At 33.5% G+C, this 18,469-nt stretch overlaps 1 protein-coding gene across 6 annotated transcripts; it reads right to left on the bottom strand.

Moving 5' to 3' along the window:
• Positions 1-344: 344 nt before the first annotated feature.
• On the bottom strand, positions 345-16,371 carry LOC108342804 (endoribonuclease Dicer homolog 2). 6 transcript variants are annotated; one of them, XM_017580614.2, is made up of 24 exons: positions 16,192-16,371; positions 15,987-16,093; positions 15,672-15,849; positions 14,349-14,462; positions 13,437-13,571; positions 12,183-12,267; positions 12,032-12,096; positions 11,393-11,533; positions 11,068-11,196; positions 10,855-10,975; positions 10,647-10,746; positions 9,576-9,771; positions 9,334-9,494; positions 8,940-9,158; positions 8,585-8,799; positions 8,208-8,479; positions 7,711-8,117; positions 7,520-7,623; positions 6,810-7,003; positions 4,277-4,486; positions 2,176-2,583; positions 1,655-1,933; positions 1,495-1,567; positions 684-822 (listed from the first exon to the last, which is right to left on the bottom strand). In XM_017580614.2, exons 2-23 carry the CDS (start codon positions 16,067-16,069, stop codon positions 1,502-1,504), a joined length of 3,882 nt encoding a protein of 1,293 aa, XP_017436103.1. In that variant the 5' UTR covers positions 16,070-16,093; positions 16,192-16,371; the 3' UTR covers positions 684-822; positions 1,495-1,501. The 6 variants fall into 6 exon arrangements, with proteins under 6 accessions (XP_017436102.1, XP_052735386.1, XP_052735388.1 ...); XM_017580615.2 differs by having other exon boundaries at positions 1,495-1,564; XM_017580613.2 differs by lacking the exon at positions 1,495-1,567 and having other exon boundaries at positions 345-822; positions 16,192-16,369.
• Between the last annotated feature and the right edge of the window lie 2,098 nt (positions 16,372-18,469).

The raw sequence follows: 18,469 nt of genomic DNA, 5'->3' as shown, positions 1-18,469 counted from the left end.
TAGGCTGGTTACAAAATTGCATAACAACAAATAACATGTGAACTACAGTATATTTGAAGGATGAGATTTTCTTAAACTAAGTCAAATTATCTAAAAAAACAAAGTTTAGAATCATATCAGATAACAGATTCAATCCACATTTTAATAAGTTGTGAAAAATGAACTTTTCATATTACTTAAAATAGGAAGACAGTGATATGTTTATAACTGGAACATTAGAATCCAAATATCTACACTCATGAAAATTTTTATTTACCAAATGTTAACTTGTATTCCTGAATACTCATTCCGGAGCTAAAAACAAAATATTAAACTATACAGTAGTTAAATAATTTTCACTGGACTTGAATTAAATTATGATTAATATTAGAACACTTGCATAAAACTAAGAAATTTTAGCAAGTCTTTTTACAACCTACAATGATGGTTAACCCTTGTGCATACACAATAACAACTTTTTCAAACTTATTTACCCAAATGATATCATTTCTTTAAGGAATTCAAAAGTTCCTTACAAACAATCTTCTTTGCCGTGTCCTTAAGTACAGCACCAATATACTCATACTCATGAATAACCCCATCAGCTTCTACCTCCATTCTATAATTGGTCACACCTCCTTTGCTAGACACCACATCTTGTATAATTTTATAGCTTTTTTTCTGACAAACTTCATAAAACTCTCTGATTGGATGGAGCTTCAATGTTTCAGGTGTTACAAGGGGTTCCAAAAGTGGCTTGATGCTTTGCCACACAACCTCCTTATTATATCCTGAATCAACAAGAATGGCTCCAGCTAGAGCCTCTAAAATGTCTCCAAGTACCTACCAGATCATAGAAAAAATTTCATGAGTTTTTGCAATGATCAATACATTGTAGTTCATCATCTGAGTTAAGAGAAATGTGCTGCAAAACTCACAGAAAATATACACACATATTAAATCTATAAATTATGCCAAAGAATTTAAATGACCCCAATGACAGGAACAAAGTAGTAACATGTTTACACATGAACTATGGAAGACAACTTTTCCAGGGTCCATTAACATTGGAGAAACACAATAATTTGGTCAATTTTACTAGTAATAATTTAATTAATTAGTATAGTAATTATTTCTCCTTCGACAGTCCCAGCGACAAGGAAATGGTTCATGACATATACTGCATATAGTGAACTAATTTATATTTCATTTAGAGAAGGTCTTCCAAAATTGCAAGAAAATTGAAACAGTGCTGCCCCTAAAACTAAGAAACCAATAGAAATTCAAGCGACAACTTAAGAATGGAAAGCATGATGCGTCAAGTTACCCACTGATCCAACTTTTTCCCACACCCGTTCTCCAACAGTTTTTGTAGAACAATTCATGCCAAATAGTATTGCTAAATGAAAAATCATAATAATGAGATATTTATTTAAGTAGTTAGTTCAACACTCTCAAGGATCCTCCTCTGAAGTAAACTTGTATATAAACAGCAGGAGTAATCATGTATCAAACCTGAAATTTATAGAATAGATACACCCTTATCTGCATATCCAAGTTCACTTTCAGGGAGCTCTTTCGAACACTGCTGATGGTGATGATATATGCTAGCATAAACTCCATGCTCAAACAATAATAACCAAGTGAAACTATAAACCAAATGTTTACAACTAACCTTAGGGAGCGATGTCTCACACTCGTATCCAAAAGTTGATGAAGACGACAACTTCTCAAAATTGTCAAGTGTGACAGCAATATGCATATGCAGTTCTTGTGATGCATGGAGTACATGTTTGTGCAATCCATGTTTAATGGTAGACCATGCATAACAATCATTATTCACAGAAGCTGATCTCATGTCAGTTAACTGACCAGGGGACATGCCAGGATATTTATTGTACAAATACCAAGTTATCAAATAGTCAAGGACTGAATCTCCCAGAAATTCTAATCGCTGCAAGGAAGGGAATATATCATTCACAAATTACAACAAAAGAAAAAAAAAACTTAACAAGAATACAAGGAAACAAGCTTGATAACGAGGAATGTGTAGAATTACTATTTATGAGGTCCCACCTAGACTTAAAAATGATAGGCAGTCACTATGGAATTCATGAAAGTTCATTCATACATAATAGATACATACTAATGTCACTGTCGTGTTTCGATATAATGAATAATAATCACAGTAAGTACCTGATAACATCTAGGAACTTCAGGAAGCATGTAGGAACCATGGGTTAGAGCTTCCACTAAAAGAGAACGGTCATGAAATGAGTACTTTAATTTAGATTCCAGAAATTCGACATTTACCAGCTTCTCTGGTTGAATGTCAAAGTGCCTATCATAGGCTATTTTATCAAAACTCACTTTAATCCCAACCCAATCCATAAACATCAACGCAGCTTTTTCACCACCAGTGCTGAGGAAGGCACCAATTAGTGCCTCAACAACATCAGCAATGATCTTCCGTTTTAATTTTCTTTTTCCATAAACATAATTCTTTTTCCCCTTGGTAATCAACTCTGTGTATTTAAAAGTTCTCGAATAATCACCAGGAATAATCCAGACATTAGGATCAAAAGGTGCATTTCGTATGAAGCCCTGCAAATCAAAAGAATGAGGAATTCAGAATTCTGACGTTTCAGGATGATAGTGCAATCCTAACTTGATGTAATGACGCAGAAGTCTAAAACCACACAAATTCATCACACAGAATGGATAAAGCAAAAGTTCAGCAATAGAATAAATATTGTAAACTCATGCAAAGAGCACAAATTAGGAAGCACATTACTAGCAGCAAATATTGTGAATTTTGGATTTGATCTTTGATAGGAACCCAAGAAACAATTCTGAAAATGAAGTTCTATTCCACTATGAGGAGCTCAGCTCTTAGGGGGAAACGATCCACACCAGTCTGTACACACACACTCAACATTTTTCTGCACACTCTCCATACTAGTTCCTGCCGGAAAAACCATATCATTTCGTTGTACTCATGTGCATGCACCACTAGTGAGCAGCTCACGGCACTCCTTTCTCTTTCAGTAAACAATCAGATCTTTTCATCTCAAAATACAAAATTGATAGAAAGTAGATCAGATTTACAGCAAGAAAACTGTTTAACTTGCAGAATTCTGAGGGTGTGTATCTCCTAATGCCCAAAGGCCACAATACTCTAAAAAACGATAAGACGATCACTGCCTTCCCTTCCTCATATTAATTGGCAGCATGCTTTATTTCTCTAATCATCCCTGCCACCAACTAACTCCCTATCTAGTAATTTTACTATGGGGGATGCATATAAAACATTTGTACAAACATGACAATGACCCAAACAATCACAATTATAATCTTCTATCAAACTTTAAGGAAAAAACAGTATTAACTAACTAATTAAAACAGTGAACCACTCATTACTTTTTGTCATTATATCAGAAACCCACTTATTCTTGTAATTTTTGGAGAAGAAATCAATCTTTAGGAAGGGAATGGGTAGCAAAAAATCCTAACCATCCGGATCACAAAATAGATATATGTGACGGAAATTTGGATTCAGGGAGATAATTCCGACACAACAAGTAACCAAGTGCAGGGAAATCAATAGCTTAATAATTTCCAGTGCAATAAGGAAAGTGCTGAATGAAATACTTTTTAGAGAAGGTAGATTGTTTGAGAATGAAAACGTGTATTCCATGGAGGCAACCAGTCATGCTTATAGAATTAATTTGTCACACGTGCCAAGAAGAGAGAAAAACCTCAAACAAATTTTGCTGAGACACTGCCACATCAGCAGAGTTTAATAACCCACTAAAAGGGAAAACATGATATGAAAAAGCTAATATATGTTGTAAAACTAGTATGCAATAACACTAAAGCAATGTATAAAATGGTGTTGCTAACACAACACATTAATGCTGTAAAAATATAAGGAAGGGATAGAGAAGAATCTTCTATACCAAATTTCAATAATCCCATCTTGATATTAACTATCCAAATCTTCTAGAATAAAATAAAATAAAATCAAATTGAGTATTCTGATTTTATCCATCAACCTTAATCTCCTAGAATCCTTAATTTGAAATTCAAATTTAAAATAAAAGTACATACATAAACACTTCCTTATGATCATAAGAAATCAGCCAATATGTTTACAGAAATAGAACTTCTAAAGCAGAATAAAGACAAAAACATACAATAAAGTTTTAAATGTAAATATGAAAAATGCTGATAGAAAGCATTTATAACAGATGCAGAGGATAAAAAATGGAATAAAAATATGAGAGATAGAAAGTACCGCAAGTCCAGAATTGCACCCTAACTTGCAGAGGGCAGTATTGGATATGATCTTTTCACGCTTCACACTAAGCAGTCCTTCATGGTGATTTTGATATGTTTTAAACAGCAATTGACTGGCAGCATATTTTAAAAAAGAATCACCAAGAGTCTCTAGAGACTCATAATGAAAGGCCTCTTTGCACCCTTTCGTAGTGATTGCTTCCAACACCTACAATGTAAAATGCAAGCACCATTTCTGTAAACATCTTTAAAATACTTGACAGCTAGAAAAGAAAAACAAGAAACAGAATCCACACATTCAGAAGACACTAATACAAATTAACCAAAAGATGCTAGAATAAAATATTTCATACCAACAAGTTTCTTCTCAATCTCTTCATTGTGTATTTGCTGAGGTAAAAGAGGGTATAAGGAAGGCAGGCCTGAAGGAATTAGTTACCTTAACTATTCCAAATGACGTACTTCCCACATCAATTGTTTTTTTCCAAGGGCCGTGCAGTAACGTTAGCACAACAAGAAAAGAGGGAAGAGGATGCCCTATTTAGGAGATTAGAAGAAAGGACTTCAGGGGAGAAAAAGCTAAGGATCATGTCCAAACCCTTTTGGCAGGATCTTCGGACCATATCATAAGAATTGGAGGAAGATCTGGTGTTGCAGAAAATTAAAAAGGAGATAGTTGGCAATGCAGAGGCACACACAAAATACACATTGGAACACAACAGATTACATCATAAGGGTAGATTGGTCTTATCCGCCCAATCCCCTTGGATTCCCAAGTCGTTGGTTGAATACCATATGATTCCTACAAGGGGACACTCAAGTGTTTTCAGGACATAGACGAGGCCTTCCCAATCCCTGTAATGGATGACATGAAGAAAATGGTGACAAAATTGGTGGCAACATGTGTGATCTTTCAACAACACAAGTATTTGGCTTCATCTCCTCAAGGGTTGTTGCAACCCTTGCCTATACCAAATGCAATATGGGAAGATATTAGTTTAGATTTTGTGGGAAGCTTAACTAAGTCAAATGGATTTGATACCGTTTTGGTGGTAGTTGACAGACTGAATAAGAATGGTCACTTCATCCCCATCAAACATCCATATTTGATTTTTGTGAACGAGGTGGTAAACCTACATGGAATCCCTGCTTGGATTGTCAATGATAGGGATCCCACATTCCTAAGTCTATTCTAGAAGGAAATCCTTAGATTACAAGGTACAAAAATTAAAGATGAGTACCGCCTACCATCCAGAGTCTGATGAACAAACTGAGGTGTTAAACTGAATCCTGGAAACTTACTTAAGATGTTTCTGTTCAAAACAACCAAAAGCATGGGCAAGTTTTATACCTTGGGCTGAATATTAGAATAATACCAGCCAAGTGCACCCCCTTTGAAGTAGTGTATGGCAAGCACCCACCTTCCCTCATGAGATTCATTCCTAGAGAAACAATTGTAGGAGCAGTGTCGTAGGACTTGATGACTAGGGATGAAGCCCTTAAACAACTCAAGTTCCATTTGGTTAAGGGCACAATAACAAATGACTAAATTTGCAAATAAACATAGCAGACCATCACCAATAAAAGTAGGAGATTGGGTGTATTTGAAGATTCACCCCCAAAGGCAAACTTCTATGCCGAGGTTGCATCCAAAACTGTCAGAAAAATATTATGGCCCTTTTTTGGTGATATGACAGGTGGGGCCAGTCACTTTTGGATTGCAACTATCAGAGACCCCACGTATTCATCCTTATTTCACGTATCCTAGTTGAAGCTAGCAATCAGAACTCACCAAGCGGAAAATGATTTGCCAACAGAGTTGCAAGGAAGAGTTTCCACCTGTTTTCCCATTAAAATTCTGGACAGTAGGACCTTTCCGCAAAACAAGGAATCAATATAGCAAGTCCTGATTCAATGGCAAGAGAGAGGTCCAGAGGCAGCTACATGGGAAGATGTAGCCACCAACAAGTCTCAGTTTCCAGACTTCAACCTTGAGGACAAGGTTGATGATGCAGGGATGGGTAATATTAGAGGATGGGATGTTTACGTGAGAAGAAAATATATGGGAAAGAATAGTTAGCTGTTGGGTGGTATAAGGGTTAGTTTTATGTTAAGAAGACTATATAGGTGTGGGGGAGTCCCTTGCTGCGGGATATGTTTTTGCTTCTGTTAGAGAGTGTTGACAGGATTGTTGAATCCTGTGAGGAAGGATACTGGGATCCTTGGCAGTGTACTTGTTGCTTTTCCTTGTTCCACGAATAATACGTGGGTTACTACTAAGTTTTGTTCGTTAGAATTGCGAATAATACATTTCTTCTAACAAGAACTAATCAACATCACACACACATTCATACACACATATACATAAATATGTATGTATACATATAGTCAAATAATTCATTTTCACTACCTTTTTTTTTATCTAATATTTATTAAGGACAAATGACAGACAGACACAAAATTGTCAATTCTGGAGAAAAATATGGAAATATAATAATTTCTAAATATAACAATGAGCAGTTATAACACACCTTGGTTGTTTGAATTTCATTTTCTGTGCAATGATCTGAGTACATCTTTTTTAAGTTGAAAGCTGAAAGCAATGATTCAAGCCGATGCATGATTGATGGAATAAATGAGAAGGAATAAATTACACCATCTGTTATCGGTGACATTACTATAGAGCATAGTTCTGGGGGTAATTCAACGAAGGAATGGCTTGCTTCTGAAACAGAAAACATAATGTTAGGAGTCAGATTGGATAATATATGGGTAGTGTTTTGATGAGATTTTCTTATGTTGTAGAGGGGTTTTTAGGTTATATATATGATATGAGTTTTACCCCATATAAAGGATTAACACCACTTTTAATCAAAAGCCTTAAATCAATAGATTTATGGTCTTTTCTCTTATATAGTATTTAACTTTGTCATTTCTACCTAACGTGGGATTTTGACTCGCTTGGATTATTCCCAACATGATTGAAACAAGTACTAGACTACAAGTATAATTCGGCATCATGATATTGATAAATAAATAAACATTAATAGAAGCAGTGTGATACAAATTATATTCATATTAAGTTTATAACAATACTTCTGTGTATTAAAAAAGAAAATCAAAAGACATCTTTCATTCATATGAGGACAGCAAAGACAGAAAAATATAATTGGTCCAATCTCACCAAGGAGAGATCAAGGAACAAAATAAAACAAACAAATTGAAAAATCAAGGGTCAGACCTCTTTCCTTTCGCTCTCTGAGTCCATGACAGTGATTTTTAACTTGAAACTTGTGTTTTGCTTTGAGAAGCCGCTGATGTTCAAATTGCAATTGAATACCATGACTGAAAATTGGGGAAAAGAAAAAAAAATAACCACTCTAGTGGATTAAGCAACAAGAGAATAAGCCTCAATCACAAATATGCACTTACTATTGATCAAAGTACTTCTTGTATGTAGTTATTTCACCATTCCTTAGGATCATAGGCGAGTTTGTGTCCAATTCCATAACACCAGTAGTGATATAGAAATAAATCTTACCAGCAGCATGTGAAGTACACACCAATGCATTCTGTAGCTTACAAGTGCAAACTAGACCACTTTTTGTACTTATGTGGGGTTGATGATACTTACACCTAATATTAGATGGATTTACAGAATTAACAATTAACCAATCAATTTTTGAATTTGGATGTTTACCAGTAGCTGGAAGCAGAAGATAATCAATCTCAAGATCATCTTTCAAAAAGCATTTGTCTAAACCAGTTGTGAACTTATCCATACAATTGTCTATCAGAATTCTAAGCAAAGTGACCTGGAATTTTTTACATAAAAGAACCTGTAAAACAAAAAACAAACAATAAATACAGACTTTTCTTAACACTTCCAAATATGCCAAATACAATTAAAGGACAACAAGACAACATACCTGATCTAAGGAAAGATTAATGGTTCCTTTGTAACTTAACTTTACCGAGACACTACCTCTATCAAAATCCATATCAAATTGCATGCATCCAATTTCTGGATCAAGCTTAATTCTTAAGGCAAGAAAAAGATCTTGCACAGATGTATGATAGCAAAATTTTTGACTGAACTCCATCAAATAACAATGGTAAGTTGTGTGACTACTATTTGGCACATAATTGACCAATTCAAATGGAGCATAAATTGGTTGGTTTTCATCATAATGTTCATTCCCTGCAATAATGTTTCGATGAGGAATGCATTCAAATGAACAAATAAGTTTTAAGGAAGGCAGAGGCAGTAATAGAAGGAGGAGAATGAATAAGTCATGCTAGTTACCAAATTCCTCCATCTCTGCTTCTTCAATGACAATATCAGGAACAAGATTATCTGTCAGAGCTCCAATCTTGTGAAGTTGTTTGCATGCTTCAAGGCATGCAATATTCTTTAAGAGATTTTTGTCACCTTCTACATGAATAGGCTTTAGCGGGCAGCTCTTGGGAAGATATAAAGTTGCGGTCTCTTTGTCCCACCTTGGAGCTGGTTTAAAGTACCTGAGAGTTAAATCTAGATGGGATAAATGATGAAAAACAAGATAAAAATAAAGCCAGAATGAAGTAAAGAAAGCATATCTGAGATTCCTAAAATAAAGGAGACAAACATTTAGTAAGGGAAAAAAAATGAAATAACTGACCCATCTGCAGGGAGCCGTGAGCAATACAAGTGAATCAAACTAATGCTAGAACTAAGATTTGCAAAGGCATCAGTGTTTGCAACGCGATAAGTTTCTTCGTCAAATTGATCACCTTCGAAAGGATCACATGGAAGTGAAGAATAACGTAATGCCTCCTTCCTCATAATATCCCCACTTGCAAGGTATTTCTCTAGTCGAGAACATGTAGCTGAATCCCCACTGCAATTCAAAATAAAGTAATGGAGTTTTGGGAAAATTTACTTTAACTGTGTATAGGTTTGACTATAGAATTTTGTCTCAGATTTGACTCTATAATCCTGCCTCAGCTGGATAATTAGCACATGTGCAAGTACTACAGCAATAATGATGCTGAGAATTGTAAAAAAGGAACTACCTCTTAACTATTAATAAGTAATCTGAATTTTTCATTCTGGCTCTCCCTCGGGACTGTATAAAACTACACACTGTAGGAGATGGATCAAATCTAATAACTAGATTGCAAGTCTGAACATCTAAACCTTCTTCAAGAATTGATGTTGCAACAATGATGTTAACCTGCACATTCAATTTTTTGTTGTAGATAAGACCTGCATTTGGTTATTATGATACAGTGGATTGCTTAAGAAATCATCATACCAAACCCAAATGAAATTCTTCCACAATTTTATTTTGTTCTTTCCTAGACTGATTTTGTAATCGATATTTGTGTCCAGCAATGAATTTAGTCTTCCAGTTATTGATTGTTGGAAGTAAGGTATTCAATAGATCCTGAAGGACAATGGCTGTAACGACCCTTTGCACAAAAATTATGCATCTTATGTCAGTCAAACCCCTGCAATTGTAGCATATAAAGTAGATCCATATAAGAGATTTAATCATCATGATAGCATAAAAAAGCTTACTACATTCAATCAAACAAAAACAATAGCATTATCCCACTGGAACTGCATATACAACCAAAAGGTAAACTAATTATAGTAATAAATCAAAAGAAGATTAATAAAGAATGGGGTTTAATATATTATGTCACAGTCCAAAATCTCGGTCACAGAAAAAGTTGGAGTTTAACATATTAGGTCACAATGCGAATTTTGTGACAAAATTAATATAGGGTACAGTGTTCAACACTCATCCCAATCTGAAGCTAGCACTAACAGGCTTAGATTCCAAAAACTAGGCCCGTTTAAGACTCATGTTATATCCCAAACTCTACCTGGTGTCACAACATTTTAAAACCCAACATCATTTCAACTTTATACACTTTCCATAACAGATAAATAGCTATAGTTTTCAAAGAAGTAATCTAAAGATCCATCAGTTTTCTACCTTTCAAATTTTGTCATATAGCACAAAATATCCAAATCTATACAAGTTGTCAAAATAGAGTCAACCTAGTACTAGCCTAAGTATTTGCTGGGACATAAGTGAGCTGAAGATGAATTATTGGTGACAGGTTAAGATTAGGTTAAATCCATCCAATGAACAGCCCTATCCAGAGCTGAAGAATAAAGGAGATATACGAGACTTCACCCTATCTAACCAAATGACCAACCATAAAGGCATTTAACCGTCCAATAAGAAACTTAAACCATCTTAACAAGCACAAGGAGAGCTTAGAGGCCAGAACATCCATAAAAATAACCCATATTACATGATTTCAGAACCACATCATAAATCTTTAAAAAGAAACCTGCTCATGATTATAACCTGTACTCAAGTAGAGAGTCAATAAGACAACAAACTTTGGTGGTCAACAGCCCCATCTCCACATCAGATTTAATATTGTTGCCAATAGACCACTGAGGACCTGAGCAAGAAGAAAGCATTGTGTAAAAATTAATTAATGCTAGAAATACAAGTAAGAGAGTTATAGTTGAAATTTCATCATTTTTCTCAATGGTTGTAGAATAATTACCGCACGGTAAGTAAGTTTTCAATGTCTGCACACAAGCCAAAATAAAGTTTTTAACAACTGTATCCCCACAATGTCCCCATGAAAATGATTCGAATTCATTGGATGACAAAGATTCTGCAGCCTGTCACTTAAACAAACAGTTGTCGTCAATTATATTTATGAAATCTTGAAGAATCATGAGTCATGAAATCTGTGCAGAAGAAAGGAGAGAACCTTTAAAGTCAACCAAACACCAAGCTCATCCAGGCAAAACATTAAAGCGCAAAAAATCTTTGCTATTCTTTTTTCTGCAGACTCAGCAGCTGATTTAGTGAAATCTGAACTTCTTAGAGTGGATCCATGCTGAGAAGCAGAATATCCATTGTTAGTAAACTCAAGAAAAAATAAACTATGACATAAAGAGAGTAGCACAACAGAAAGATAATAAGACAGAACTTATAAAGGATCAGACTCAGTTCCATTTTTGACACAAGGGGATTTTTCTTTCTATTAATTGTTCGAGTTTATATCAAAAGCTGATATCCTTAAATGTACACACCTGCTCTTTTAATATCTTGAGTTTCAATGCTAAGTCTTCAAATAAAGCAAATTGAATTCCACTGTCCCTATAAAACTTGAATTTTGGTGTTGATGATGGCATGAACTCTGCGAGGACAGCTTCACTTACACATGTATATACCTTCATTACAAAATAGATGTCAAAGAAAATAATACATAGCAGGACTATATGCTAGCACATCAACAAAAACAATTACTAATCACATGAGAATAAATTATTCCCACCATATTGTCTCATTTCTTCAAATAAATAAAGAAATAACTTTCAAATATAGGTACTGGTTCAAATACCTCTAGGCATGTTAATACATTGGGTCACGAATGTTCACAAATGTTTCCTAAAACCTAGGAAAATAACTGCTAAAAATAACTAGAAAGAATCAAATAAGTTAACATGAATTTAATCTTTTTGGTACTTTCTCACATAAAATCTATCACTTGGAGGCTCAATCAATAGTCTCTGTACTGTATCTATATACATATGGTTATCTTTAATTACAACAATTATTTATAATTTACACGAAGAATATAGTTGATAACACTCAAACAACACGATAACATGACTAGAAAGAAGAAAGTAAATAAAATTGTACAACAGAGGGAGAAAATAAAGGGCAACCTTAGAATGCATTAGTGTAATTAGAGTCCGAATATTCTCTGACCAGGATAATTCCGAATTTCCGACTGGATTAAAAAAGAAAAAGCAACATTAGAGAAAGAAAAAAAATCTGGCAATTCAAGGAGGTACAAATTTTCTCTAAACTGAATACCTTTCGACTTAATTGGAGATGCAGTCATCCCAAAAATTCGAGGGAGATCGGTGACACCTAAATTTAATTGGTGATGATAGAACTCCTGCAAGAAATCAAATCTTACAAAGGTAATCAACAAACTCATGATGCATATGAATAACAAGCAAAGATCAACTTACAATACATGGTTGTAATTGTCCTCCGAAAAAAAAAAGTTACAACTCTTATAGAACAAAATAAAATCAGAAAAATCATGATAGTATTGAATAAAGTCAACAATTTAAACTAAAGTCTCAAGTAATAAAGTAACACGATCAGCAATACATCAAATTTTCAGAAGCCATGCAACAGGTCACACCACCTCACTACATCCATTAAATTTGCTATGATGGGTTTTTTGGTATTACTCTTGGTAGACACATGGCTTTTTGATGCAGAGCATTTAGCTATTATGAATGTTATTGAAATTGCTCATTTAAAGAAACAGTTAAATTTGAAGAATGAGAGTGATAGTACAAGCCCAGTCCATGCATTCACTACTTTTAGTATTGTTTCGTGAAGACAACCTAGATGGGATTGCAGATAGCACAGTGATGCTAATGCATACTTACTTTTAAAAACAACATCAAGTCCTTCTTCAAATTATTTTGGAAAATGCAGTAGTTCAGAGTCCAGATCAGTTACTGACTCGATAAGTTTACTATAATTTATGACAACGACATATTGAAACCAATGAGATGTTTGAAAAAAAATTCATAGGCTTAACCAAGCACCTGCACAAGTGTTTGGTGTTAATATCAAGAGAAACCCATGTAAGTAATGTAAAAAAACTTCCAAACGCCCCCAAGTCTATGAATCTACCTAAATTTCTTTTTCATCAGATAGTTTCTAGAGATAAGTGCACACCACATGTATAACTGTAACAAACTAATATAAGAGTTGTTTATAAAAGTAATAGCTGACCCACACCGGAGGGTCTTTTTTTATTATTGGTATTCATGTCATAGAAGAAGGTGGATACTTTACCGTCACCAATCAACAACAGCTCGCACATAACCCTACCCAGTCTGTACACCAGCCTGGTGGCTGAGGATTTAATTTTCCCACTTAATAATGAATCTTAAGGACAATGATTTAGAAAGGTTAAACTTATATTTCAACATACTAATGAAGAAGTCAAAGTTCACATATATTATATGATAAAAATTAGTAAGAAATTCAAAGACGCAAACCAGTGAAAAGATTAAAAGAAGGAAACGATATAACACTTACAGTCATGATGCAGGCGTAAGGGTGTTTGCCCCTAGCATGATGGCACTCGTCCATTATTAAAACCTTAATCATATTCAGTTTGAGGAAGCTATGCCTCAGGCAACTCAGCAATATTGCAGGAGTCATGACAAGCACCTAAACATTGAAAGGGCAATTCAGTAGTATTGCAGGAGTCCTGAGAAACACCTAAACATTGTAAAGAATTACTTACAGTAATTACCAACTATCCATGCGGCATACAAAAAATAAATTTCAGAAACATCATACTATAAGTAACAAATGACTCAATGAACATCATATTCGAGTCAACTGAATAATAGGAAAAAGAAAGCATTTGTCTTCTGTTTCATTTGGATCAAGCATAAAGATAGAAGCATAAAACTATGTCTAAGTATTCTATAAGCTTTAACCTAGTACATACTTCACAAATCAAAAGGACAATGCAAAAAAATTAGACAATATGAAATGAATTCCAAAAGTAACAAAAAAAAAGAGTTTGTGGTCAGGAGTTCATCAATAAACTCAAAAAAGAAAATGGAGTATTTCTTGTGTTCTCATGGAAAGTGGCGTAGGGTGTCAAGAGAGATTAGTTATGTAAAAATATTAAGTTCAGAAAATAAAAACAACCATAAATTTTATTTGCATGACAAGGAAAGGCTTGTATAGGCTTGAATTATACAGTTTTTATTCTCTTCTAGTTGCATAATTAGGTTAGATGCGGTCTATACACATGATTTATAATCACCGCTCCCTAATTACCAAACTAGAAATAAGCATTCAGCCACCTTTCAAGTAAGGGGACGCAGGAACATGCCACACAAGGCACATACAGACGGATTATGATTAAGTAGAATGTTCATACAGTTAACAAGGGCATCTTACAGTCTTGATAGAAATGAAAAAAATCCTGACCTCATGTTTCTCCACTTCTTGTTTCCACATAGCAGCGTCCCAGAAGTCAACTCCCATGGCTCCCCAATACGTTCCCACTTTCAAATCAGTATGCTTTTTCACGACTTCGGATTGCTAAAGTGAATCAATAACAAGTTAAAAAGACAATGGATACAAAAGGCTAAGAAGCAAAAATACTGATCCATTAATGTATTTTATTATGTCTTTATTCTTGTTGGAAGTCTTACATCGACTAAAGATAAGACCAATTTAGAGTATATATGTGGGTGTAGACCTCACCTTACAAGCTGGTTTTATGGGTTGAGTTAGGCTTAACGTCCACTTCTTACCATGGTATCAGAGCCATTGTTAGAGCCTATACTAGCAATATTTGTTGTTTATTGGATATATTGTTTCACCCGCTATCAGATCACCCATTAATGTCTAGTCTCACACACGAGATGTATATACACATGGATTATTCTTTCCCAAAGACTCATCTTTATATCTTGTGGCATACAGTGATATTGATTGGGCAGGCTATCCAGATACTTGTCGGTCTACTACAGGTTGGTGTATGTTTCTTGGTGTTGTCTTAATTTCTTGGAAATGTAAGAAGTAAGATTGTGTCTCTAAATCTTCTACTGAGGGTGAATATCCTTCAATGTCATTTGCTTGTGTTGAAGTTGTGTGGTTATGTGGTCTTTTGGAGCAGCTTGGGTTTTCTCAACCTACATCAACACCTATGCATGCCGATAATACGAGTGCTATGCATATTGTTGTAAATATAGTGTTTCATGAATATACCAAGGAAGTAGATTGTCATTATATTCGGGAAGCCTTAACCAACATTGTCATCTCTCTACCTTACATCTCTATTGATCTTCAAGTTGATGATATATTTACTAAAACCTTGTCTTGACAGCACCAACAGTTTCTTGTTGGCAAATTGTTATTGGTCGACTTACCAGCATTAAGGGGGATGTTAATGTATTTTATCATGTCTTTATTAGATTATTTTCTACCTTTATTAGATTGCTGTTAGGATTTATCATAAATTACTCCCTATAAATAGGAAACCTCCTATAATCCTCCCTTTATTGCATATCTCTTGCAATCTCCCATGTTAATGTAAAAACATTATATGCTGCCTATTTAAGAAAAGAAGGTTGCAAAATACATAAAGCTTTTCGAAGGAAAGAAATCATGTTATATACTATGCTCTCTTGCCTTGATATTTAGACAATGCTTTCTTGCCTTGATATCTTGACAATGACAAAGCTATAAAAAAATGTATCTCAAATTCGAAAAAGGCATCATCATCACAGAGAAAAAGTGACATACTTGAGAAACCAACACAACTTGGGGAACCAAGAACACTGCAATAGAAGAAGAAGGCTTTCTCAGATGATGAGCATAGCTGCGAAGAAGCATGATCGCTATCAAAGTCTTGCCGGAACCAGTCTCCAGGTACACTATGGTATTCTCACGCAAAGCATTATCCAATGCTTCAAGTTGATAGCTACTCAAAAAACAAAAACCAATCAAAAGAAATGAGAGAGATTATAACAACAACAATAATACATTCAGACATCCGTGTATTAACGCACTCATTCAACCCTAGAAAAGTTAACAGGAACATCGGTGTATTAAACTCACCTTCTAGCAAATGGAAGAACATCACGTGTATTGTTCTGCTGCTGTGTGTTGTCAATAACATCCCCCACGAGTGCCTCTTCCATGCTCTGTTTGCCTCCTTGATCACCCTACATTCAAATTCCAGTGAAAGAAAAACACCCCATTAGAGAAACTATCTTCTCCACGTCATGGAAGATGCAAGAAGGCATAAAATTAAACTCATTACTCAAGGAAACTGATTGAAAATGGGTAGTGCAAAAGGTCAAGTTTTCCCTCTGAGAAGTTTGAGTGTGTATTTAAGAGGTTTTAGGAAATAACTGTAGATACTACTTCTTCCAAAAGCAGCTTCGGATGGAAGGATCCGAGGAGTCACTCTAACTCTGACTTTAAATCCTGTCGTTTGTGATATAAGTAGAAATCTCGTGGAAAATAATGAGAATTCGGTGTCACTGTTTTCCTGACACATGACACATGAAAGAGCTACGTTTGGTTTAGCTTTTTTTTTTTTTTCACTGTCTGGTCTAAATAAAGGCCGTATGTTGACAACAGTGAACAGAATTGAACATAGCAGAATATTTTTTATTAGAGTCCTCGAAATTTAAAGTTGAATGAATACCTCTCTGTTTTTTTCACTGTTTTTTCTTTTTTCCCCTCCTGATGGTATTGAGTGTAGATTCATGAGTAAATGAGAATTTGTAGATGTATCTGAAGACAAAATTAAGAAAAAGAAAAGAAAAACAGAGAGTATGATGAGAAAATTTTTAAATTTAAACATCGGAAATAAAATACATGATAAATTAAATTTATGTTTTTAACTATTCAAATCCATTATTAAATAAGATAAAATATATTGTTACTTGTGTTTTGATTATCTAGTCTTCTTTTATTTTATTATTTTCCCATTTTTTTTCCATACCAAGTCAAAAACAATCTATTTATTCATTATCCATTTCTTTTATTCATAGCTAAATTTATCTAATTTATTCAGATATATAAAAAATCATCACAAATTCACAAGTACATTTATCAAGTTTTTTCCTCTATTATTAAGTAATGAGCAAAAATTAATTTAACCAAATCTTTTTGGGTTTTAAAATGTTCAAAAATTATTTTCTAAGATATCCATCCATGAAAATTTGTTAGTGGACGGATTGGATCGCATTTTTAAAAGGATTGAATTGAATTTTTACTCGATTAAAATAGATTAACAAAAAGCTTATTCAAATTATTGTAATTGGGAATAAAATTTATCCTGTTCAACTTTTCATCCTTAATTAGCACATGACATATCTCGAATTTATGGCTATGGGATTACAATTTTTCTAAATAAATTATCAAAGTTAAAGGGTAAATTTGGAATCAACATCTAATAATACATTTTTGAATAACATTTTTATTGTTGATTGAAAATTACAAAAATATATAGGAGACTCCTTTGTTGAACCTTAATTAGGGTTAAGAAGAAAATTTCCTTACCAATTTGAATTTCGAATTCGATGTTGAGTATTAAAAAGAGTAATTGACTACTTTATCCCTCCACGGTATGTATTGTGAATGAAGAGCACGAAAATAAAACTATGATGATAGATCTAATTTGCTTACGGCGCATTAGGTTTAGATGAAGTATTGTTAGATAATTCCTCTTTATACTGTTATATATACGTTTTTGTATATACTGTAACTTAAACTTAAAATTAAAATATTAGAATACGTTGGAGTCTTTTGCAATTTAATAAATCGAATACCATAAAAAATAAAAATATAATGAAATAAAAGATTAAAACATCCTCATCAAAATAATAAATGAGTTTTACTTAATTACAAGAAACATAAAAATTGACCGTAGTAGAGATCATATATATCTTTAACATATTTTGTAAAAAAAATATATGTTAAAATATATTTTATAAGTTAATCTTAAATCTATTTATTAAATTGATATCAAAATTATATTAACAAAATTTGTTGTATGTATTAAAATTTTCATAAACTCTTAACATATTCCTTAAATTTAAAATCAAATTCAAGAAATTAGTGTATAGTTCAGCAATGAAATCACAACGTTCTCATATTAATACCATAAGTTAAATACTATATTAATTATGAACTTATTACATTATTAATATTATATAGTTTTTTATTCATTAATTACATATTTATTACATTATTAAATTATATGACTCATGGGTTAATTGTTTTTACACATACCCCACTCACCGCAGTAGGCAAGAGGCAATAAAAATAGGTTTCAATTGTATTAGAAAATAAAGAGCATGAAAATGTACAAAATAAATCGATCATATAAACTGCATCCTGTAAAAATCTGAAGTTATATATAAATAATTGATATCAAGATCTTATGATGGAAACATTACAAAAAAATTAGAAACTTTGATTGGTAAAATAAAATAATATTAATTTATTTTCTTAATTATCATAATAATTATTTAAATTATTTACATATTTTTAGTTAGAAAAAATACACTATGCGAGAGGCTTGATAC

This window comes from Vigna angularis, chromosome 6 (genome assembly GCF_016808095.1).
Source record: "Vigna angularis cultivar LongXiaoDou No.4 chromosome 6, ASM1680809v1, whole genome shotgun sequence".
NCBI lineage: Eukaryota > Viridiplantae > Streptophyta > Magnoliopsida > Fabales > Fabaceae > Vigna > Vigna angularis.
Note: the sequence above shows the minus strand (reverse complement) of the source record. Positions and strands in the feature narration are given on the sequence as shown.